Source organism: Theropithecus gelada, chromosome 2 (genome assembly GCF_003255815.1).
Source record: "Theropithecus gelada isolate Dixy chromosome 2, Tgel_1.0, whole genome shotgun sequence".
Taxonomy (NCBI): domain Eukaryota; kingdom Metazoa; phylum Chordata; class Mammalia; order Primates; family Cercopithecidae; genus Theropithecus; species Theropithecus gelada.
In genome coordinates, this window is record NC_037669.1 from 166,584,891 (window position 1) to 166,610,821 (window position 25,931).

At 42.9% G+C, this 25,931-nt stretch overlaps 1 protein-coding gene across 1 annotated transcript in view; it reads left to right on the plus strand.

Moving 5' to 3' along the window:
• The window catches only part of KAT2B (lysine acetyltransferase 2B), a 117,331-nt gene that overhangs the window by 10,762 nt on the left and 80,638 nt on the right, over nucleotides 1-25,931 (plus strand). The window contains exon 2 of the mRNA XM_025376472.1: nucleotides 22,285-22,411. Coding sequence (XP_025232257.1) covers nucleotides 22,285-22,411 — 127 coding nt within the window. The remainder of the gene's footprint in view (nucleotides 1-22,284; nucleotides 22,412-25,931) is intronic.

Consider the following 25,931-nt stretch of genomic DNA (forward strand, 5'->3'; position numbering starts at 1 on the left):
GCTCACACTTATAATCCCAGCACTTTGAGAGGCTGAGGTGGGCAGATCACTTGAGGCCAGAAGATCAAGACCAGCCTGGCCAACATGACAAAACCTTGTTTACTAAAATACAAAAATTAGCTGGGCATGGTGGCACACACCTATAGTCCCAACTTCTTTGGAGGCTGAGGCACGAGAATGACTTGAACCCAGGAGGCAGAGGTTGCAGTCAGCCAAGATCACACCACGGTACTGTAGCCTGGGTGACAGAGCGATACTCTGTCTCAAAAAAAAAAAAAAAAAAAAATCAAGGAGGGGTACTTGGCCACGTAGATATAGATAAAGAATACGGAAAGGAAGAGAGGCAGAATGATGAGGAGATGGGTGCATGTGGGCTGATGATGTCACTGCTGGTGGTATGTCTAGCCTGCACGGCTCCTTCTCCCCTGGAGTCTGTATTGGTGAGTCCTTACTGGTAAATATTCATGTGAAATCCTGTTGCCACCTGTCCCTGGTTCTGGAAGATGACTAGAGTTGTTATACATTGTAGTTGGTGAGCCATGCAGAACCATACATGTTGAGAGTGATGGCAGCTTTCCTAAAAGGTTGACCAGAGCCCAGTGCATAAAGCTCCAGTGGGCAGTGCCACCTTTGTTATATGGGCTTAGTTGATAGAGATGTTCCCGTGTTCTTTAGAACTACCTGCTGAGGCCATTAAATGCCACCCTCTCCCCAGGAACGGCAGTGAGAAGCAAAGATTACTCTACAGCTCCACAAAGATTTTTCATAACAACTGTCCCTGAAAAGTAGGATTGAATATGTGATGAGCTTGTTATTTAATGGCTTCATTCGAACCATCCACTTATAAATTAGTCTTTTCCGTAATTGATATATTTAACCAAATGGGAATTTACTTAAAGACTGTGTGTTTGGACACGTGGGGTGTTACCTCTATTGCCATTTATTTATTCATTTAACATTAAATTCCATGGGCTGCTCTGGAAGATTTCTGCTCAGGTACCTCCTGTTCAAACTTCTTAAGATAATTTATCACCTAGTTATAATTGAAATGGAATCGAGTCCTTTATAATTTTGAATCACATTCATCTCTAACATCTAATTGTGCATGTGGTTACCTGCCGCTTTGCACACTTTTCTCTCCCATGTATCTCTTTATCTTGTCCTCAAAGCCTTATTCCAGTCTGTTCTTAAATGCCAGCTTCTCAGAGAAGCCTTCGTGACTCTCCGGTCTAAACTAGCAGCACCCCATCTATCACTCCATAATCTTATCTTGTTTTGTTTTCCTTTACTGCACTTACTAATACTTGGAAATTGTATTTTAAAAAATGGTTTCTTGTCTGTTTGCCTTATGACAATAGAAGCTCCATGAAGCAGAGATTTGGGTTCATGGAGCCCGTAAGGCCTCAGCCCATGAGGGGTGACAAGTTGTATGGGGATTAAATTCCATTAAATTTTCCATTAAATTCATATCCCAGGTGGATCATACCTTGCACATAGTAGGCACTTGATAAATATTTGTTGAATATGTTGATAATTTGATATTCACAGGCTTTGTGAGATCGGTGGAAAGGAAACTGTGTTGTAGAGATGGCCAGGCATGGCGGCTCATGCCTGTAATCCCAGCACTTTAGGAGGCTGAGGGGGTGATACAGCCTGGGCTATGGAGAGAGACCCTGTCTCTTAAAAAAAAAAGAAAAAAAGCCTGGGCACAGTGGCTCATGCCTGTAATCCCAGCACTTTGGGAGGCCGAGGCAGTTGGATCACCTGAGGTCGGGAGTTTGAGACCAGGCTGGCCAACATAGTAAGACCCCCATCTCTACTAAAAAAAACCATGAAAATTAGCCAGGTGCGGTGGTAGGTGCCTGTAATCCCAGCTATTTGGGAGGCTGAGGCAGGAGAATTGCTTGAACCCGGGAGGTGGAGGTTGTGATGAGCTGAGATTGCACCACTGCACTCCAGCCTGGGTGACAAGAGCTAGACCCTGTCTTCAAAAAAGAAAGATGAGGAAACTAAGGTGCAGGGAGGTTTAGTAGCTAGCTTTGTGGTCTGCAGCAGGGCAGCCTCCAGCTGGGGTTGGAACAACACCTACTTATAGTTAAGTGTGGTTCCCCTTGGTTCATGGCAGACTTGATGACAAGCAACACTTATCTGATGGCGTGAACGTCTCCTACAAATCAAGCAAAGAGGAATCACCTATATTTTAATCCTCTCCAACCACTGTTTCCTCTTCTGCAAGTTACAGTTAAATTCTCAAGGCCAGGAATGGTGGCTCACGCCTATTACAGGTGTGGGATCCTACTTTTGGGTGGCCAAGGTGGGCAGATTGCTTGAGCTCAAGGGTTTGAGACCAGCCTGGGCAACATAATGAGACCCCATCTCTATAAAAATACAAAAATTAGCTGGGTGTGGTGGCACGTGTCTATAGTCTTAGCTATTCGGGAGGCTGAGGCAGGAGGATCACTTGAGTCCAGGAGGTCGAGGCTGTGGTGAGCCATGAGTGTGACGCTGCACTCTAGCCTGAGTGACGGAGTGAGACCCTGTCTCAAAAAAACATGACAAAATGAAAAAACTCACAAAGGTATCATGAGTGTTATGAGATCAGTGAGTTAAAAGCTACGAAGTGAGACAAAGTTTTAACATATAGTCTAGAAGTCTGTACGGTATTAGTAAACTTAAAAAAAATCAATTGTATATGAAGGCATTCTTTAAACTACTATTTATATTTTTTGCTACTTTGTGGCCCACTTTAAAGTCTACAGTAGACTTTCTTTATTTGTTCTTTTACTGTTTAGGCTTATTATTTATTTCTTTTTATTTTATTTTATTTTATTTTTTGAGACGGAGTCTCACTCTGTAGCTCAGGCTGGAGTGCAGTGGCATGATCTCAGCTCACTGTAACTTCCACCTCCAGATTCAAGTGATTCTCCTGCCTCAGTCTTCTGAGTAGCTGAGATTACAGGCATGTACCACCACACCTAGCTAATTTTTGTATTTTTAATAGAGATGGGGTCTCGCTGTGTTGGCCAGGCTGGTCTCAAACTCCTAACCTCAAGTGATCCACCCGCCTCGGCCTCCCAAAGTGCTGGGATTACAGGCATGAGCCATTGTGCCTGGCTTTAGGCTTGTTTTTGTTTTTGTTTTTTGTTTTTTTTGAGATGGAGTCTCACTCTGTCGCCCAGGCTGGAGTGCAGTGGTGCGATCTTGGCTCACTGCGACCTCTGCCTCCCGGGTTCAAGCCATTTTCTGCCTCAGCCTCCTGAGTAGCTGGGATTACAGGGGCCCGCCACCATGCCTGGCTAATTTTTGTATCTTTAGTAGAGACGGGGTTTTACCATCTTGGCCAGGTTGGTCTTGAATTCCTGACCTCGTGATCCACCCACTTTGGCCTTCCAAAGTGCTGGTATTACAGGTGTGAAGGAGATGGATGCATTTATTTTGGAAAAAAAGTGTGAATAATGTCTCTAATGATCCACTTGGAACAATACATCACTTAATCTCAGGAGGAGGCTTAGGGCAATCTTGTCAGTGTATGGGGTTGTATGGGGTTGCTTCCATTAAATTCCGTGCCATCCTATCAGTCCCCATGCATTGCATACTCTTGGCTTGTGCAGCCTTTTGCGAGGTTTGTGCGGTATGCAGGAGGTTCCAGAAGTACGAGGATGAGACCTGAGTAATATCATAGTGATTGATGGTGGCAGTGCCAATTTGCATCAGCTCTGACAAGCTGGTGTTGAAACTAGATGGCAGAATGCCAAAGACGCCAAGGTCAGCATACTTTGAAATAACGAAGTGAGTCATGTAACTCAGGATTTGCACATACTCACAGGACTACCTGACTCATCCCACCTCTGAAGGAACACATCTGTGAGCCCCGGTTAGGGGCCTGTGGCCACTTCTCTGCTACATGTGCAAAAGGAAGCAAAAGCCACAAGGAGCCCTTTTCTTGTTGAGGAGACAGATAAGGAGTGAAAGAAGAATTAAAATGAATAATCAAGCATGAAGTCAATGCAGGGAGAAACCATCATGAGCTAGGGGCAGGTGAAAGGGTGGGAGAGAGGCCCAGCCCAGGTGGAGGGAATAGCATAAAACCGAGCAGGGAAGCAAAACTGATGTGAGCCAGACATGAGACTAGTTTAGAACATGGACCTGGGCACCAGACTGCCTGGGTTTGAACCCTGATGTGTGACCATAGGGAGGTTACTTATGCTTTACAAGCCTCAGATTTCGCAGCTGTAATATGGAGACAGTGATATATGTCAACTTTTTCCGTTCACTCAACAAATTGTTATTTAATGTGCCAGGTGTTGATTTAGATGCTGGTGATACAGTGACAGATGGGTCCTTATTCTTGCAGAGCTTGCTTTCTGGTAGCAGAAGCAGACAATAAGCCAGAAAATAACAGAAAGTAGTAAGTGCCTCGCAGAGAATGAAAACAGAGAATTAAATGAGAGTGCCTGGGGAATTCCTCTAGATACATGCCCAGGAAAGTCCTTCTGCAGAAGGGACACGGACTGAGGCCTGCATGTCAAGAAGTGAGGAAGAGGGTGCCGTGCAAAGACTCTGGGGCCAGAAGTGGCTTGGTGTGTGTGAGGCCTGTCAGGAGACCTGTGTGGCTAGATGGAGGTGGGTGGGGTGGGGGGCATGAGTGTAGGAGATTAGGTGGAAGGGATAAATGGGGTCCAGATTGCCAACATAGAATTTTTACACAGTGATGTCAAGATCTTTAATTCTGATAAGTTTCAACAAATATGTATCAAGACACAGAACTTTTCATCTCCCTAGAAAATTTCCGCCTGCCCCTTGCTGTTCAAATCTCTCTCCCGCGGAAGGAACCACTGATCTGATTTGTGTCACTTTAAGTTAATTTAGCTATTTTTCATATAAATGTTACCACATAGTACATACTGTTCTTTCACTCAGTATATTTTTGAGATTAATCCATGTTGTTGGATGCATTGATAGTTAATTTCTGTTTATTACTGAGGAGTATTCTGATGTATGGACATACTAGTTGGTTTATCTGTTGACTTGTTAGGGACATCTGGGCTGTTTCCAGTGAATTCAAATTAGATTTCCGGTTTGAAGTGACCCCTCTGGCTGCTCTGAGAATAATAAAGTATATGAGAGAAACGGTGGATAAAGAAGGCCAGTTGGAAGTTATCGTAGTCTAGGTATGAGTAGATGGTGTCTTGGGCTAGGGTAGTAGGAATGGAGCGGTGAGAATTAGTTTGGGCTATATTGTGAGGGTAGAGGCAACAGGACCTAATTTGTTATGGGGGAGGGGGTGATGAAAAGACAGAAATGAAGGATAATGTCTAGGTTTTTGGCCTGAACAACTGAATGGATGTAGTTCCATTTACCAAGATAGAGAATACCATAGGAGAAGCAGGTTTGGGTAAGAATAAAGAGTTCTTTGTTGGAGGAGATACATTAGATATGTCTGTTAATAGAAAAATGCTGTTTTGATGATAAAATGAAATAATGTATTTAGCAACTTGGTATAGCATCTGGAACATTCAGAATGCCGCATAGATGTCAGTTACTATTACAATCAAAACAATGCTAAATAACTTGGAGGAAAAGAGAAATATGGGCAAAGAGAAACTGGGAAATAGGGTCTGCTAGGTTAGGAAGAAATGAGTTGATAGAAAGTCTTGAATTTCAGGTAGAAAATTTTGAACTGAATCCATTTGGTAATAGTGTCCTTGCCCTTTAAGAAGGAGGAGGCACAAGGTATTTTAGAATGCCACAGAGGAGTTCTAGGTTTTGGTGTTGGCTCCTTGTCCTTTGCCAGCTGGGTGAACTCAGGCAAGCCACACCCCTTCTCTAAGCATTGAATTACTTGTCCTACAGGGTTGTTGGGAGGGGAACATGACATGATTTGGGCTGCAATTGCCTTGGAAAGTAGCAAACACAAATGCTTGACGTTCTTAAGTGGTATTTTAGAGTAGAGTGATGTGAACTGGTATTAGGAGGAAGGTTGGGAGTGGGAATGTATTGGAAGAGGGGAAGAAGTATTTCTTTTAGTTGGCTGATAAGGGCCTGAACTGGGGCCCTGGCAATGAGAATGGACAAGGTATAGATCTGACAGTTTGAAAGAAGAATCAGTTGGCCTGGATGAGGGCATTGAGTGCAGTTTAACTTTAGGAGCTGGGAGAAGGACAGTGCCAACAAAGGGAATACAAAGGGAATAGGGTAGTTGAAAAGGGAGAATTGGGATGGAGGGCAAGCCTTTTTATAAAACTTACTGGGCAGAAATGCTGGATGTAGGCAGTTAGAAATGAGGGCTGGAAGTTCTGCTTTACAGGTTGGGCTGGTTATGTGGATGTGAGAGTCGTCATCTCAGATAATGACTGATACCATGAGAACGTGAGCTATCCAAGGAAACAACATATAAGGCACTATTTATTTTGCTCATCCTGGTTGATTTGGTGCCAAAACAACAGGCGGAAGAGTGAAAAATTCTGTTAGTCAGCTGGTTGTCTGAACTGCTCAATGTTAGCCAAGCAGTTTGACAGATCTTTCCACTGTGTCGAGGTCTAAGTTGACTCCTCTGGCATTTTGACAGATAATTTCTGATAAATTCTGTGTGTGTGTATTAAATGGAAAGAAATTGTCTTGGATTTAGCATTCCAGGGTACTAGTTTCTAGGCCCCAGTGTCACTCAGGACCTCCTGAGGCCCTTCCAGGGGTGATGCATGCTTAGGTTTGCTCCTGGAGAGGTCACTCAGATGTAATGAAGGGTCTGGCCAACCCCTAGGCTATTTGGTAGCCACTGGAGCCATTCCAGCATCTTCAGAGAGCCAGCCAAGGGGGTTCCAGACCTTTCTGTCAGCGGGGCCTAATTATAATATTTAACAAAGGGAGGGCAGTTTCTTATTCAACTCCAGCATAAACACAAGGATTTCTTCCAGACAGGGATGTCATGAAGATTTTCTGTTGATTTGATTTTGGAGGAACCATGGAGAGCATAGATGAGAATTTGAATGAGGTGTTTATTTATACCTGGGTTGTTTTGTCTTGGGTCATTTCCTCATGATATGCTTTCCACTCTCCTTCTGTAGCCTTGACCACTCTTCAATATTTGTTTTTTTGATTCCCTGTGGCTTTACAGACCAAAATGGCACTCTAAATTAAGGTATTCAGCCAGGTGCGGTGGCTCACGTCTCTGATCTCAGCACTTTGGGAGGCCGAGGCAGGCAGATCACCTGAGGTCAGGAGTTCAAGACCAGCCTGGCCAACATGGTGAAACCCTGTCTCTACTAAAAATACAAAAATTAGCTGGGCGTGTTGGCAGGTACTTGTAATCCCAGCTACTCGGGAGGCTGAGGCAGGAGAACTGATTGAACCTGGGAGGCAGACATTGCAGTGGGTCAAGATTGCACCACTGCACCGCAGCCTGGGCAACAGAGCGAGACTCTGTCTAAAAAAAAACAGTTTTTGGAGATGCTTCTGATAGTGAATTACTTAACTAGTTATCTTTTCTCCCTTACAATTCTATTTCTATCTCAGTTCCAGGCAATTTTGTTCTCCTGAGGGAACCCCGACCCCTACCTGGTACACTTTCCTCTTTTCACTTGTGTCAGATTCTTAAAGTTCCCATAGTTAAAAAATCCCAGCTTGAAGTCATAGCATTATGGAATCTTCTGCTGGCCTTCCATGTGCAACTGTGTGAACTGGAAGGATTGTCTCACAGTGGAGGAAGAAAAAGGGCTTATGTCCCAGGGAGGATTACTGAACCATTTAATCTGTATATGAAAAGCTAAAGTTAGTTCAGGGAGAAGAGAAAGGTGTTTCTGAAGTCAAACCATCCTTATCTCTTCAAATCTTTGCTACTCAAAGAGTGGAGTTCACCCAGGAACTTTTAGAAATGTAGAATCTCAGGTTCCACCCGACACCCACTGAATCTTAATCTTCTCCTTTTTTTTTTTTTTTTGAGATGGAGTCTCGCCTTGTCGCCCAGGCTGGAGTGCAGTGGCCGGATCTCAGCTCACTGCAAGCTCCGCCTCCCGGGTTCACGCCATTCTCCTGCCTCAGCCTCCCGAGTAGCTGGGACTACAGGCGCCTGCCACCTCGCCTGGCTAGTTTTTTTTTTTTTTTTTGTATTTTTAGTAGAGACGGAGTTTCACCGTGTCAGCCAGGATGGTCTCGATCTCCTGACCTCGTGATCCGCCCGTCTCAGCCTCCCAAAGTGCTGGGATTACAGGCTTGAGCCACCGTGCCCGGCCTTAATCTTCATTTTGACGAGATCTCCAGGTGATTCCTGAGCAGATTGGAGTTTGAGAAGCAGTACTCCAAATTACATCAGCATAATTCAAACTGCTCATTTCCAAAGAGAAAACTTTTGGCGATCCCAGCTGCTTACAGTGGACCCCAGGTGTTGTTTTTTAAAAATATAATTAAAATGTCTTGCTGGGTGTGTGGCTCACACTTGTAATCCCAGCACTTTGGGAGGCTGAGGTGGGTGGATCACTTGAGGTCAGGAGTTTGAGACCAGCCTGGCCAACATGGTGAAACCCCTTCTCTACTAAAAATACAAAAATTAGCCAGGCGTGGTGGCGTGTGTCAGTTAGCCCCAGCTATTCGGGAGGCTGAGGCAGGAGAATTGCTTGAACCTGGGAGGTGGAGGTTGCAAGGAGCTGAGCTCATCATGCTACTCTACTCCAGCCTGGGTGACAGAGACTGTGTCTCCAAAAAAAACCCAACCAAACCAAACCAAACAGAAATATCTTTTTCAAATACATGTACACAGTTAAGTGGAAAACTCAAACAGTTAGCAATGGTAGCAAATGAAATTGAGATTTTAAATCCTGTCACCACAATCCTCCCCCATTGTCTGTCTCACTCCTTATTCCCTTTTAATAACAATTTCCAGAAACTCTTAGTCTCCTTTCCCCACCCTTAGGCTGTGTCTTACATGTTACATGGCAGTTTTGTTTTTCATTTTTTTTTTTGAGATGGAGTCTTGCTCTGTTGCCCAGGCTAGAGTGCAGTGGCACAATCTCTGCTCACTGCAACCTCCACCTCCCAGGTTCAAGCAGTTCTGTTCCTCAGCTTCCCGAGTAGCTGGAATTACAAGTACGCCCCACCATGCCTGGGTAATTTTTTGTATTTTTTAGTAGAGATGGGGTTTCACCATGTTGACCAGGCTGGTCTCGAACTCCTGACCTCAAGAAATCCGCCTGCCTCGGCCTCCCGAAGTGCTGGGATTACAGGCATGAGCCACCGCATCCAGCCTGTATGGTAGTTTTAAGAAGGGAACTAGAATAACTATGTAGAAATTCACTTTAATTAATTAATTAATTTAGAGACAGGATCCTGCTTTGTCACCCTGGCTGGAGTACAGTGGCAGGATTGTAGCTCACTGTAGCCTCTAACTCCTGGGCACAAGTGATTCTTCTGCCTTAGCCTTCTAAATAGCTGGGATTACAAGTGTGAGCCACCATGCCTGGGTAATTTTTATTTTTATTTTTTGTAGAGATGGGGCCTGGCTGTGTTTCCCAGGCCGGTCTCCAACTCTTGACCTCAAGTGATTCTCCCACCCCGGCCTCTCAAAGGGTTGGCATTACAAGCCTGAGCCACCACACCCACCCAGCCCAAAGATTCATTTCGATTTCAGTTTGGCTCTAATGAATTTGTGAAAAGACCAGAAAGTTGGACTTACTTGCTGAAGTAGAGAATCCAAAAATGAATACCAGCAACACCAGTCTTTATTATTAGCAAGTTTTAATTGTTTCAAACTCTCCATTAATTTCAAAAACAGGGCACCCTACTTAATGACTCACTTGTCTTGTCCTTTGCTATTTATCTTTTGCCAAGTCAGATTCTGACAGTGAAGGAAGGACCATATAAAGAGTGTAGCTTCTTTTGCTTTTTTAGATCTGAAAAGGACTGGGTTTGGACAGAGAAGACCCCCATGTGCTGGTCCTATTAAAACAATTTTGTTTTAAGTTGTAAGTGTATCTGTCTTACTAAAGCTTCCTTAATTTGTGAGGAGAAAATAAGCCCCAATTCTGCGATGCACTTTGGGGAAACTTTTCAGAACACCTATCTTTGAAGTGATAGTTACTATCAGTTCTTGCCTTTTAAAATACAACTTTGTTGAGTTATAATTTAGGTACCATGATATTCTCTAGTTTTAAGTGTACAATTCAATGATTTTTAAGAAATTGACAAGTTGTGCAATCATCACCACAATCTACCTTTTAGAAGGTTTCCATCACCTCCAAAAGATCCTTGGGTCCATTTACAGTTAACCCTGTTCCTACCCTCAACCCCAGATGGCCACTAATCTTTCTGTCTCTATAAATTTGCCTTTTCTGGATAGTCATGTAAATGGAAGTATACAGTATGTGGCCTTTCATGACTGGATTCTTATGCTGAGTGTATTGTGTTTGAGATACGTCCATGTTGTAGCATATGTCTGCACTTCTTTATTTTTCATTGCAAGTAATAATCTGTTACATGGCTAGAACACGTTTTGCTTATGTGTTAACTAGTCGATGGGCATTTAGATTATTTCTGCCTTTTGGCTATCATGAATAATGTTGCTGAGGCATCTGCATACAAGTCTTAGTATGGATATATTTCTGTTTCTCTTGGGTAGATACTTGGGAGTGGATTTGCTGGGTCATGTGGTAAATTTATGTTTAACTTTTTGAAAAAATTGTTGTTTCTTTAAAAAACTGTGGGCCAGGCACAGTGGCTCACACCTGTAATCTCAGTACTTTGGGAGGCCGAGGCAGGCAGATCACCTGAGGTCGGGAGTTTGAGACCAACCTGACCAACAGGGAGAAACCCTGTCTCTACTAAAAATACAAAATTAGCTGGGCGTGGTGGTACGTGCCTGTAATCCCAGCTACTGGGGAGGCTGAGGCAGGAGAATCACTTAAACCTAGGAGGTGGAGGTTGCAGTGAGCCGAGATCATGCCATTGCACTCCAGCCTGGGCAACAAGAGAGAAACTCTGTCTCAAAATAAATAAATAAATAAATAAATAAATAAATAAAACCCCTGTGGTAATGCTGGGCATGGTGGCTCATGCCTGTAATCTTAGTACTTTGGGAGGCTGAGGTGAGGTGGGAAGATCACTTGAGCCCAGGAGTTTGAGACCAGCATGAGTCACATAGGAAGACCCTGTCTCTACTGAAAAATAAAAATTAAAAATAAAATTAAAAAGTTATCCAGTTGTAGTGGTACATGTCTGTGGTCCTGTCTACTCAGTAGGCTGAGGTTGGAGGATTGCTTGAACCCAGGAGGTTGAGGTTGTAATAAGCTGTGATCATGCCACCGCACTCCTGGGCAACAGAGTGAGACCCTGTCTCAAAACAACAAAAACAACAACAAAACTGTGGTAAAATATACATGATACAAAGTTTACCATCTGAACTATTTTTAAGTGTCTAGTTCATTGGTATTAAGACATTCACATGATTGTGCAATCATCATTACCATCCATCCACAGAACACTTTTCAGCTTGCAAAACTGAAACTCTGTGTTCATTAAACAGTAACTCCCTCTTCCTTCCTCCAACCCCTCGGCAACCACCATTCCTATCTCTATGAATTTGGCTACCATAGACACCTTATCTAAGTGGAATCATACAGTATTTGTCATCTTGTGACTATTTTACTTAGCATAACATCCTCAAGTTTCATTCAAGTTGTGGCACGTGTCAGAGTTGCTTTTCTTTTTAAGGTTATGTAATAGCCCTTTGAATGTATATACTACGTTTTACTTATTTATTCATCTCTCAAGGGGTGCTGGGGTTGCTTGCACCTTTTTGCTATTGTGCTTAATAATGATGCTGGAACATGGGTGTCCAAATATTTCTTTGACTTCCTACTTTCAATTCTTTTGGGTATATACCCAGAAGCGGAATTGCTGCATCATATGGTAATTCCATTTCTAATATTTTGAGGAACTGTCATACGGTTTTCCATAGCAGCCGTACCATTTTACATTTTCAGCAGGAACATTCAAGGTTTTTCAGTTTCTCTACATCCTCTCTAACACTGTTTTCTGTTTTTTGTAGTAGCCATGCTAATGGGAGTGAGGTGGTATTTCATTGTAGTTTTAATTTGCATTTTCATATATATATATATGAAATATTATATATATATATATATTAGATGTAGTTTTGCTTAGTCGCCCAGGCTGGAGTGCAGTGGTATGATCTCAGCTCACTGTAACGTCTGCCTCCCGGGTTCAAGTGATTCTTCTGCCTCAGCTTCCCGAGTAGCTGGGATTACAGGCATGCACTGCCACGCCCAGCCAAATTTTGTATTTTTAGTAGAGATGGGGTTTCACCTTGTTGGCCAGACTGGTCTTGAACTCCTGACCTCAGGTGATCCACCCGCCTCAGCCTCTCAAAGTATTGGGATTACAGGTGTGAGCCACCGTGCCTGGCCCATTTTTGTAATTATTAATGATGTTGAACATCTTTTCATGTGTTTATTGACCATTTATATTTCTTCTTTCAAGTTTCAAGTTTCATTCACGTGCCACAACTTGAATGAAACTTGAGAGAGACACTTCTTTGGAGAAGTGTCTGCTCAAGTCCTTTGCCCATTTAAAAATTTTGTTGTTATTGTTGAGTTGTAGGCATTCTTTATATATTCTGAATATTAACCCCTTATCAAATATATGGTTTGCAAATATTTTCTCACATTCTCTGGGTTGCCTCTTCACTCTGTTGTGTATGTCTTTTGGTGCACAGAAATTTAAAGTTTTTACTAATTCCAGTTTATCTGTTTTTCTTTTGTTCCCTGTGTTTTTGTTATTTGAAACAGGATCTTGCCCTGTTGCCCAGGCTGGAGTGCAGTGGCACAATCATGGCCTGTTGCTGCCTCGAACTCCTAGGCTTAAGGGATCTGCCCGCCTCAGCGTCCTGAGTGACTGTGACTACAGCATGCACCACTACATCCAGCTAATTTTTAAAATTCTTATAGAGATGGAGTCTTGTTTGTTGCCCAGGCTGGTCTTGAACTCCTGACCTTCCCAAAGTGCTGGTATTATACACGTGAGCCACCACACCTGGCCGCCTGTGCTTTTGATGTTATATCCAAGACACCTTTGCCTAATCTAGTATCATGAAGTTTTTTTCTGTATTTTCTTTTAAGATATTCTTTTTTTTTTTTTTCTTTTGAGACGGGGATCTCGCCCTGTTGCCCAGGCTGGAATGCAGTGGTGCAATCTTACCTCACAGCAGCTTCTGAGTAGGCCCTTCTTTTTTTTTTTTTGAGATGGTTGCTCTGTCGCCCAGGCTGGAGTGTAGTGGCGCAATCTCAGCTCACTGCAACCTCTGCCTCCCGGGTTCAAGCAATTCTCCTGCCTCAGCCTCCCAAGTAGCTGGGATTACAGACGTGCAGCAGCATGCCTGGCTAATTTTTGTATTTTTAGTAGAGACAGGATTTCACCATGTTGGCCAGGCTGGTCTCCAACTCCTGACCTCGTGATCCAACTGTCTCGGCCCCCAAAAGTGCTGGGACTACAGGAGTGAACTACCGCGCCTGGTCAAGATTCATAGTTTTAAGTTTTATGTTGAAGTCTTTCATCTATTTTGAGTTCATTTGTGTGTGTGTTACTAGCTAAGGCTCCAACTTCATTCTTGTGCACGCAGATATCTAGTTTTTCCAGCCCCATTTGTTGAAAAGACTGTCCTTTCTCTATTGAATGGTCTTGGCACACTTGTCAAAATCATTTGACCATTATCTGTGAGGGTTTATTTCTGGGCTATCTATTCTGTTCCATTAGTGTATAAGAAGCTAGCAAACTGTTTTCCAAAGTGACTGTACCTTGTTACATCCCACAAACACTGTATGAGGATTCCAATTTTTCATATCCCTGATAATTTGTTAGTCTGCTCCATTTGAAAAAATAATTTATTTTGTGTTTAATTGACACCTAATAATTATACATATTGATGGGGGCATAGTGTGGTGTTTTGAAACATGTATATATTGTGTAATGGCCAAATCAGTGTGATTAGCATGTTCATCATCTCAATCACTTGTCATTTCTTTGTGATGAGAACATTCAAAATCCTCTCTTGTAGCTATTTTGTAATATGCAATATCTTATTGTAAACTAGTCACTCTGCTGTGCGATAGAACACCAGAATTTACTCCTCCTATCTATATTTGGTTAGAGATATCTTATTGGCTGTAAAGTTACGGTTTTGATCTTTGACATTTAAACATTATGCCTTTGTTCAACATGGAGCAGAGAGGTAGTGAATAAGAGCGAGGCCTTCCTCACTCACAACCACAGTGCCAGTTACCTGCCCGGACACACTTTGTGCTCCTGCAGGGTAGAATGAGTAACCCCAGGCAAGTCTCTTATCACCTAGAGCCTCAGCTTTCTCTTTTAATAATGGCAATAATTCATACTTTCCTTATGTCAGGTGAGATAAGAATACATGTAGATTTTTAATTTTGGGAGCTAAATAAATGTTGGATTCACAGTTATACTGAATAAATTTTCCATCAGCGTGTTCTTGCTGTGGGACATCTTTGACACTAATTTAAGTTTTCCAACAAATGTGACTTTCCAATATTTTAAGCATGACAGAATCCTACTAGACAGCTGGCTGTCTTTCTCCTGTTCCTCTGGATGTCACTCAAATATCCTCACACCCATCTCACTCATTAACACAGAGTGAAGTGTGAGCTCCCCACCCCTGTCTGTCTGTGATCTGGGTTGTGACCACTTGTTTATCCTGTTTATCTTCTTTCTCATCATCCATCCTGGTTTCTGCCTACTATGACAAAATCGGTTGCATGCTTTTGACCTCTAACCCTGGATCCTATTGGGATGAAAACATTATCCCAGTCCTGTTGAAAGTAGTGCAGTGGCCTTTTCTTCCTTCTTGGTTCTGCAATGTCTGCAGAGACTTGCTCTTGGGGGAGATGAAGTCATCTGGTTAGCTTTCCCCTCCCTGTGCCCAGGTTGCTAGCTGCTACAGTAATTGGCTTGGCAGTGCACTCCCCAAAAGGTTGTCCTTCAGCTGATACTTCGTTAAAGCTGCAAGGCCAACTCCCTTGGGAGTTCCCTTAGACAGCAGCTGTCATGCCTAATTAAGGAGAGACATGGGAAAGGTGTTTTGAAAGGAGACCTCTTATCTCAAAGAACAGTGGCCAGGCCTGAACATTCAATGGGGAGACGAAGGCCAAAGTGGAGGGCATGGTAGCAGTAGCTCAGAAAACTTGGCAGAAAATGCTTTGCTGGCAGTCAAGGATAAGAGCATTGACTGTTTTTTAAAGGACATAGTATGTCCTTTTTAGCAAATCAACGAGTCCCATATGTATTAAAAATTTTGTACACTTAGGTTGTTAGGTGTCCCATGGAGCATGCACACGTGCAAGAACCAGTTTTCATATCCTACAAAAAATACTGAAACAGGTAAGGAAAACGCAAGGGATTCTTGGATATATCAATAGGGTATAACTTTAATGAGTTAGGACCACTTAGGGATGCTGAGACTATTCTATGCTTCAACTGTTAGGGTCCATAGTGAAGACCTGGGGCTTGGGGGTAGAGTTCCTTTATAGTCCAGTGCACTAATATCCAATAGAAATATGGGAGCCACATATATTATTTAACATTTTCTAGTAGTCCTGTGTATTAGTTTCTTAGGCCTGTCATAACAACCACAAAATATGTGGCTTAAAACAACAAATAGAGTTTTGTTTTTTTTTATTCACTGTTTTGGAGGCTAGAAGTCTGAGATCAAGATGTCATCTGGGCCACACTCCTTTTGAAGGCTGTAGGGAAGAATCCTTCCTTGCCTCTTCCTAGCATGTGGTGGTGCTTGGCAGTCCTTGGCATTCTTTGGCCTATAGTGAGACCCTGGTCTCTCTTATAGTGAGATCCAGCCTCTGCTTCTGTTTTCACTTAGCCTTCTTTGCTGTTGGTCTGTGTCTGTCTCCAAATCTCCTTCTTTCTCTTAGGAAAACACCAGTCATTGGTTTTAGGGGTCAGGATAATTTCATCTGCATATCCTTAACTGATCACATCTGCAATGAACCTATTTCCAAATATGATCCCATTCTGAGGTTCCAGGGGAACATGAACTTTATTTACTATTATGATTATTTTTTGAGACAGTCTCGCTCTGTCACCTAGGCTGGAGTGCAGTGGTGCCATCTCAGCTTACTGCAACTTTGGCCTCCTGGGTTCAAGCAATTATCCTGCCTCAGCTTCCTGAATAGCTGGGATTACAAGTGCGTGCCACCATGCCTGGCTAATTTTTGTGTTTTTAATAGAGACAGGGTTTTACCATGTTGGCCAGGCTGGTCTCGAACTCCTGACCTCATGTGATCCTCAGCCTCGGCATCCCAAAGTGCTGGGATTACAGGCATGAGCCACTGCACCTGGCTGGGACAAGAACTTTAGGGGACACACTGTTCAACCCACTGCACCAGATTAAAAAAAAAAAAAATCAGAAAAGCCAAAAATTAAATTTCATTAATTCTATTGTTTACTTTAACTGAATATTTCAAAATATTATTACAATACGTAATCAATATAAAATAGTTCTTAATGTGATATTTTAACATTCTTTTTTTAATACTAAGTCTTTGAAATTCAGGGTATATTTTCAAACACGCATAACACATCTCAATTTTTATTGCCAATTTTTAAAGACTCCGTATTCACTTGTGGCTGGCTGCCACATCTTGGACAGCACAGTTGGAGTGCTGCAGGGCTGACAAAACTTTTATACTTCTCAGTGTTTCGCCCCATGTTGTCTCCCTCTCTTCATTCTTCTTAGTTTTCAGGGAATTTTAATTTGTTTCGAAAGTCTCAGTCATTATGAACAAAAGAAATAAAAATCTACTTTGTACTGGGATCGCAAGACTCAGTGGAGGAGGTAAAAAAAAGCCAATTTTGAAAGAAAAGATCTTTATTCAGTTACATTTTTAAGCATCAGTGTTTATTGTGGGGTAGAACTCATTAAGCACTCTATCACAAGTGGTTTCAACATGTGCAGTTAATATTTAGGATGTAACTTTTTTTTTTTTTAATTGAGTAGGGGGAATATAAGACCTTATTATTACAAATCTCCCTGCCATGAGATTTGTGACTCACCCATTTATGAGCCCCCAGTGAACACAGCCATTATTCTCTGTCATGTTAAGACAAGAAGGGGCATAAATAAACTTTTTTTCTGGGCTGACCGAACTTAGTCTGTTGCAACAATGAAGTTAAGATCTACATCTCTAAAACTCTGTATTGTCTTCTCCAAGAATTTAAAACTTGTTACTTGTTAGCATGAATCTCAGGGCAAGGCAGAGTTTTATAAGCAAGCTCATAGGAAGAAAAGTTTTAGATCCTTGAATTCTTTTATTTATTTTTTAATTTTTAAAAAAACTCTGAGACAGGGTCTCACTCTGTCACCCAGGCTGGAGTGCAGTGGCGCGATCTTGGTTCTCTGCAACCTCTGCCTCCCGGGTTCAAGCGATTCTCCTGCCTCAGCCTCTCAAGTAGCTGGGATTACAGGCATTCACCACCATACCTGGCTAATTTTTGTATTTTTAATAGAGACGGGGGTCTTGCCATGTTGGCCAGGCCTGTCTCGAACTCCTGACCTCAGGTGATCTGCCTGCCTTAGCCTCCCAAAGTTCTAGGATTACCTGTGCCTGTCCTGTCTGGCTTAATTTCATTTCTTTTCTTTTCTTTTTCTTTTTTTTTTTTTTGAGGCAGGGTCTTACTCTGTCACCTACACTGGAGTGCAGTGGCATGATCTTGGCTCACTGCAACCTCTGCCTCCCGGGTTCAAGTGATTCTGCTGCCTCAGCCATCTGAGTAGCTGGGATTACAGGTGTGCACCACCATGCCAAGTAATTTTTGTATTTTTAGTGGAGATGGGATTTCACCATGTTGGCCAGGCTGGTCTCGAACTCCTGACCTCAGGTGATCCACCTGCCTCGGCCTCCCAAAGTGCTGGGATTACAGGTGTGAGCCACTGTGCTCGACCCTGTCTGGTTTAATTTCAACATGTCTTTTACCCACTGTGCTGTAGCCACATTGGCCTTTGCTTTCTGTTGAGCAAGCCAGGCACTCTCTTGGCTTTGCACTAGCTGTGTTTCCCTTATACCAGATACCTAATGACCAACTCCCTCCTTTTTTCAAGTCTTTGCTCTAAGGTCATCTCAAAAAGTCCTAGTTAAAATTATACCTTTTATCCCACCCTCTGCTAAGTTCCCTGTACTCGTCCTTTTATCTTTCTTTCCATAGCACCATCACATTCTCCAGTATATGCTATAATTTACTTATGTGTTAATCTTGTTTTCCCCATCCCCGGCCACCCCTAATGAAATCTCCAGGAGAGCAGAATCTTTGTTTCATAGTCAATAGTACCTGGCGTGTAGTAGGCCTCAATAAATATTGTTGAAAGAATGAGTCAATGTGCATGACTCTTGGGCTCGAAATGCAGTTCTCCAAACTCAAGGTGTTTTTGGTTATTACTGTTTTTTGCTTCTAGGTTTGGCCTGCCATCCTTAATTGCTTTGTGGGGGCTGTTTAGTCATTTTTTTTTTTCTCAAACTGAAGATCCTTTGGGAAAGGGCTGTGGATCAGACCAGGCTATTCAGAAAAGCTGGAGGCTTAGGGAGTTCCTGGAAGTAGTTATGCAGCAACTAAGAGAGGTTGGTCCGCAATAAGGGTGGTTTCCTCTGACCCTACGAAATCTTAGTGATACTTTTGTAGGGGAAGAAAGCTGTTTTCCCTTTACCATTTTAGGTGCATCGGTTGGGGCCCTGTCAGTCAGACTAATAAAATACATTAACAAGAGAAAAACAAAAGCAAGTTTATTGACATATTCATTGTGCATGAACATGGGAGCACCCAGTGAAGAGTACCTCAAAGAGGTGGTTAGAACTTGGGCTTATGGGCTATCTCAGCAGACTAGTACATTTTTAGAGAAGTGAGAAGACAAAGGAAAAGGACCTTGAGCTGCTAGGGACAGCAGATTGTGGGAAGGCAAGTATGTGCGGAAACCAATGGTAGATTAGGGCTCGTTTTAGCAAGTTTGTTATGTAGATTCCCCTGGTACCTTTGGGCTGATAAAGGTCTAGAGTTATCTCCATGATCAACTTCTGTCCTTCTTGGTAGAGAGGGAAGAAGGGATACCTTTAAGAATTTATGTCCTGCTTTTGGGGATATACGGGAGGGCAGAGAGCTTTTCTTTTTCTTTTTTTTTTTGAGACAGAGTCTCACTCTCGCTCAGGCTGGAGTACAGTAATCTCAGCTCACTGTAACCTCTGCTGCCTGGGTTCAAGTGATTCTCCTGCTTCGGCCTCCCGAGTAGTTAGGATTACAGGCACCTGCTACCATGCCCTGCTAATTTTTGTATTTTTAGTAGAGACGGGGTTTCACCATTCAAGACTGGCCAGGCTGGTCTTGAACTCCTGACCTCACGATCCACCCGCCTCGGCCTCTCAAAGTGCTGGGATTACAGGTGTGAGCCACTGCGCCCGGCCAAGCTTTTCTTGTATCTGCATTTTAATAACCCTTATACCAAAGCTGTGTATTTTGGCTTGCCATATTCTGCTATTTACTGTCTTCATTGTAAATTCTCATGACAATTTCCCTCAAGAACATGGCCTCTGAGACCTTTGCAGCCTCTGAAGAGGTGGATGGCTCATTGCAGAGAATTTCAAGGCCAGGTTCAGCCTGGCAACAGAGAACGCTGGGGGTAAAAGTTGGGCCTGCCTGATGCCTAGACAAAAGAGGGTCACTTGAGCTACTCACTGGGGGATGTAGCTATGGGGATGCTGATGTAGGTGCTTCTCCTGGCCCTGCTTTCTCCATCCTCATTAATACAAAATGGGAAAAGCAATCAGGTTAGGTGTTCCAGATTCACATGGCCCACTGAAGAAGACTCATTCAAAAGCAGAGTTTTCTTCTACTGTGACCCTTCTTACCTTGCCAATGGTTTATTCTCTTTTCTTTTTTTTTTTTTTTTGAGACAGAGTCTCGCTCTGTCGCCCAGGCTGGGGTGCAGTGGCCGGATCTCAGCTCACTGCAAGCTCTGCCTCCCGGGTTTAGGCCATTCTCCTGCCTCAGCCTCCCGAGTAGCTGGGATTACAGGCGCCCGCCACCTCGCCCGGCTAGTTTTTTGTATTTTTTAGTAGAGACGGGGTTTCACCGTCTTAGCCAGGATGGTCTTGATCTCCTGACCTTGTGATCCGCCCGTCTTGGCCTTCCAAAGTGCTGGGATTACAGGCTTGAGCCACCGCGCCCGGCCGACTATTCTCTTTTCTTATACTGTTATACACAGCTTGGAAATGATCTCTATCTTGGAGAATTTTATGTATGAGGTCAAAGCAGCAGCCTCTAACATTTTCTTCAAATTACACTTATGCTGCTGGGCATGGTGGCACACGCCTGTAATACCGGCACTTTGGGAGGCTGAGGTGGGTGGATCACCTGAGGTCAGGAGTTCGAGACCAGCCTTGGCAACATGGTGAAACCCTGTCTCCACTAAAAACACAAAACTTAGCTGGGTGTGGTGGTGCATGCCAGTAATCCCAGCTACTCAGGAGGCTGAGGCACAAGAATCACTCGAACCTGAGAGGTGGAGGTTGCAGTGAGACAAGAATGCACCACTGCGCTCCAGCTTGGGCAACACAGAGAGGCTCTGTCTCAAAAAAAAAAAAAAAAAAAAAAAAAAACCCAAAAAGTTTGGATAACTATATTATAAAAGTAAAAAGAAGTCAATATTAATAATACCTTTTCTTTAACCCATATATCCAAAATAATACATTTAAACATATAATTTCAATATATAATGTAAAAATTGTTAATGGTATATTTTATATTTTGCACTAACCTTCTAAATCTGTATATTTTACAACTACAGTGCACTTTGATTTGAACTAGCTGGATTTCCAGTGCTCAGTAGCCACATGTGCCCAGACGCTTCCATACTGGATAGTATATGCAGATGGCTCTACCCTAGAGTGACTTCATCTGTGTTACATGTTATTCTAACAGTGTACTTTCTGGTTTCCCAGCCATAGCTGACTTGAAGCAGTAAATAAATGGTGAGAGTGGAGTGCTGAGAGTAGTAGAGAAGGGGCAGAATAATTATTTTTATAAGTGGCTGGGGTCATTCATTGCGAGCATGCTAGCCTTTCATACCTTGAGACCTGCCGAAGCACACAGTGTGGTACCAGGTAGAATAACTGATAATTTTTCCTGCTTGCCTTCCATTTCATGGATCAAATCACTTACAGAAGGCCACATCGTGTTCACTCTTGTCTACAAACATAGAGAGGTGTGAAGAGTATGTGGACAAAGTTAAGGAAGCTTTGTATCAAGTGTTGCTAAAATGATGGTGTTCTAGTACAGGAAACCTGGAAATATATGTATAAGTAGAAACCCAGGACTACATGATGAAGCCCTCTTCAGTTCTAAAGCTGGGAGCTCACAGAAGTCTTGGAGGAGCCTGCAAGTGTGTCGTCAGCTGGGTGTGCCCCCGTCTCATCTTCCTAAGATTGCTAACTTCTTCAGTCCTGTGGGTTTCCCTTCTGGTCCATGGGGCAGAGATGCAGCTGGTGCCTTAGAGCCTGCAAGGCTCAACCTTAGCCTAGACCTTAGCTGTGTTTGTGGGACATCAGGAGTCTGGCTTGTGGATTTGGAAAGTCCATCTTTGAGATGGACTTTCTTGGAACTGACCACTTCATGGACACCCATTGGGGGTAATGGGAGCAAAGTGTGTGGGTCAGCTGCATGAGCTGTAGCATGCAGATTCCAGCCAGCAGAAAACAAAAGAAAACAAAAAGCAAAGCACCCAAATCAAATACCACCTTTGGCTTTTCTTTTTTTTTTTTAAACTGGAATAAGTGTTTATTTTCTATTAATAAAAATGAATTGTGACAAAAGTGGACTCCCCTCCCCCCTGACTCCCACCCTTCTGGGATAAAAATTTTCCAGCATTGCCAGGAGCTTTCAGGTACACATTAAATTAAAGAATAAAATGAAGTTAAGCAGCTGGAGTATAGGATAGTATTTGATTTTCAAGATCACCTGAAGCTGCACTATCGTACCAAAGCTGACCAAGTATAATAAAAAGAAAAAAAAAAACTACCCATGCACAAAGATAGACACCTGCTTGATCTGCGGCTTTTCTATTTTTCTCTTGTCTATATGGAAGACGACAAAGTCAGGGGTGAGGGGGTAGCTGTCATATAACTAGTGTACATTGTTCTCATGTAAAACCATCAGTCCACGGCTGCCTGTTACATAATTTTATCTGTTTCTTTATTCCTTTTTTAGGCCGAGGAGTCTTGCAAATGTAATGGCTGGAAAAACCCTAACCCGTCACCCACTCCCCCCAGAGCCGATCTGCAGCAAATAATTGTCAGTTTGACGGAATCCTGTCGGAGTTGTAGCCATGCCCTAGGTGAGTTCCTAAATCTTCAAGGAAAGTATAACGAGTTCATTGTAGCCTGAGACTCTTAACTTACTGAATTCTGTGGGCTCACCAAATTTGAATGCTATGTACCTCTGTATGAGACCAACAACAAGAGCCTCTCTAGTCTCATGAGTTTGCTGGGAAGGGCTTCTTGTGAGAGACAAACGCTGCACTGTGTGCAGTGACTTTGTCCCTTCTTCCTTTCAAGAGCTGAGTTGGACTGGGGGATTGCCAAGTAAGATGAAACATGACAATCGAGCTAGTTAGCATGAATAATGTGTAACATGTCCTGATTCATTTTGGGGGTTGGGGCCTGAGGGTCTTTGACCTCAGGGTTGAAACCTCAACCAATGGGTTTAATGATAATAATTATCATGTTTGTTATTTCTGTTGCCCTGAACTTTCTGGGGTGCTTCATTTTATCTTCATGTTCCTTAGTTTTGTGTATCTCATAGCTCTTTCTTCACTGGGTTGCTCTTTACTGTGTTTAGTGAATGTTTACTGGTGGTTTCCCTTTCAACTTTCTTATCTGACCCTGCAAAATAATCATTGTCAGTGATGGCACAGTAGGCCCTGCTGCAGTTACTCAAAAGGACTGTGCTAGTATGTTGTTCTGTGTCCTGATACTAGTTTTATGATTAAAATATTTTTTAAAAATCCTATGTTGTTTGAGTAGATAAAAGTTGAGGAATTAGTTTTTCCTAGATACTAAAATTTCAGTCCATGAAGAATCTTAGAATATTATTATTTTTTTTGAGACGGAGTCTCGCTCTGTCGCCCAGGCTGGAGTGCAGTGGCGCGATCTCGGCTCACTGCAAGCTCCGCCTCCCGGGTTCACGCCATTCTCATGCCTCAGCCTCCCGAGTAGCTGGGACTACAGGCGCCCGCCGCCACCCCGGCTAATTTTTTGTATTTTGAGTAGAGATGGCGTTTCACCGAGTTAGCCAGGATGGTCTGGATCTCCTGACCTTGTGATCTGCCCGCCTCGGCCTCCCAAAGTGCTGGGATTACAGGCGTGAGCCACTGCGCCCGGCCGAATCTTAGAATATTCTTTCTTTTCTGCCTTCAGTTATACAGTCTCCCCCAAAATGTCAACAAGGCCATTTTGCTGTCCATGACAGCAAGGACATAACACTGGGCAGAACATTCTTGCTAAGGTACTTGCTCTTTCCACCTGACCATTATAAGTGGGTGACTTCTTATGCCATCATTTCTCTAGAGCTTCCTGCTTACAAGAAATGGTGTTGCCTCCAAGGTTAGCATGGTGTTAGGTCGTCTGAAATTTTACTTTGTACTCAGAGAGTATTTCAATATTTACAGAGCATAAAAGTAGATAATGTGATCTTCCCAAGAAGTCATCACATTGGAATAACCTTCAGAAAATAGAAATAGTCTTGATCTCACAAAAGAAACACACTAATAATTTCATCATTTTGTCAACTTAACTGGTATCTCAAATAATGTAAGCTCTGAATCTTGAAGTACCCAATACAGAGCAAAAATTTCAAAAGTTTGAGAACTATCCTTGATTATAATTTACCTTTTTTTTTTTTTTTTAAACAAAACAAAACAACCACTAACTATGACTGGAGTGAATGGAGTTTAGGATTGCCTTAGGAAATATGACGTAATAAAAGGCTGAACTCAAGAAATCCTTAAGCCTTAGGCTTGAAGTGTATTTGTTATTGATTGGGAAATCCTATTATCCTACATCAATTAACATTTAAAACAGGATCTTCTTTCTTCTTTAGCTGAGCAGATTGTCTCCATTCTAAGCACGTAAACACACATGAATGCCTGAAGGCAGAAACAGTGCTTCACACAAAAAAGCCAACTTTGTTTCCTTTTTTATTTCTTAACAAGCTTTGAAAACAAATGCCCTCATTCTGCAATACATAATCAAGAATGAAGACTGAAAAAAAATCACATATCCTTTGACCTGCCAAATCCATGCCAGAAATTTAATCTATGTGTAAATTAAGGCATGCCCTCAAATTAAACTAAAAGGATAGTGACATGTTTTATGGCCTCACTTATGATAATAAAAAGCATGAAACAACCTAAATATTCCAATGTAGGAGATGATTGTGAAGAAATCAGGTAATAAAGCAGCTTGATAGAAGGTTTTATAATTTAGGACTAAATTATTGGATCTATCAGCCTGAGTTCAAATTCTGGCTCTATAACCGGTAGCTGTGAGTAGCAGCACATTGCTTAATCTGCCTGGACTTCAGTTTTTCAGTTCTGAAATGGGTTAATACATAGTAGTATTTACCTTGTAGGATCATTGTGAGGATTATATAAGATAAGAAAAAATCTCAGAATAGTAAATACATGATTATTAGCTGATGTTTTTAGTAGTAGTGGTATTATAACACTATCAGGGTTCTTTCACTTCATACAACAGATATATATTCTGTCTAGCTTAAATAAGAAAACAATGCATATAAGAAGGATACTGGTAGCTTCTAGAAGCTGAAAACAATGGGAAAACAGGTTTTGATCTCATTTGGGGATCTCAGCTGCAGAAGTTCACAGACCTTCTGTTCAGTCTGCTGCCACTGAATGACTTAGGATTCAGCTCCAACTGCCTCTGTCCCTGTGAGTATTGGTTCAGGATTTAAATACCCTGTGGAGGAGATTGTGCCTGTCATGTGCCTAACCCCGAATTTCACCCCAAGGGAACTAAGAAATTGGTCCTTTCCCAAATACAGGATGCTGACTGAGGAACAGCATTGATGTTTCATGAGTATAATCCCATTTTATTAGTTAAGAAAATATAATACTATAAGGCTGGGTGTGGTGGTTCACTCTTGTAATCCCAGCACTTTGGGAGGCTGAGACGGGCAGATCATGAGGTCAGGAGATCAAGACTATCCTGGCTAACACGGTGAAACCCCGTCTGTACTAAAAGTGTAAAAAATTAGTCGGGTGTGGTGGCAGGCGCCTGTAATCTCAGCTACTGGGGAGGCTGAGGCAGGAGAATGGCGTGAACCAGGAGGCGGAGCTTGCAGTGAGCCGAGATCCCGCCCCTGCACTCCAGCCTGGGTGACAGAGCAAGACTCCATCTCAAAGAAAAAAAAAAATTAGGTGTACATGGTGGCAGGCGCCTGTAGTCCCAGCTACTTGGGAGGCTGAGGCAGGAGAATTGCTTGAACCCAGGAGGTGGAGGTTGCGGCGAGCCGAGATCGCGCCACTGCACTCCAGCCTGGGTGACATTGAGAGACTCCGTCTCAAAAAAAAAAAAAAAAAAAAAAAAAAAGGCCGGGCGCGGTGGCTCAAGCCTGTAATCCCAGCACTTTGGGAGGCCGAGGCGGGCGGATCACGAGGTCAGGAGATCGAGACCATCCTGGCTAACATGGTGAAACCCCGTCTCTACTAAAAATACAAAAAACTAGCCGGGCGTGGTGGCGGGCGCCTGTAGTCCCAGCTACTCGGAGGCTGAGGCAGGAGAATGGCCTGAACCTGGGAGGCGGAGCTTGCAGTGAGCCGAGATCGCGCCACTGCA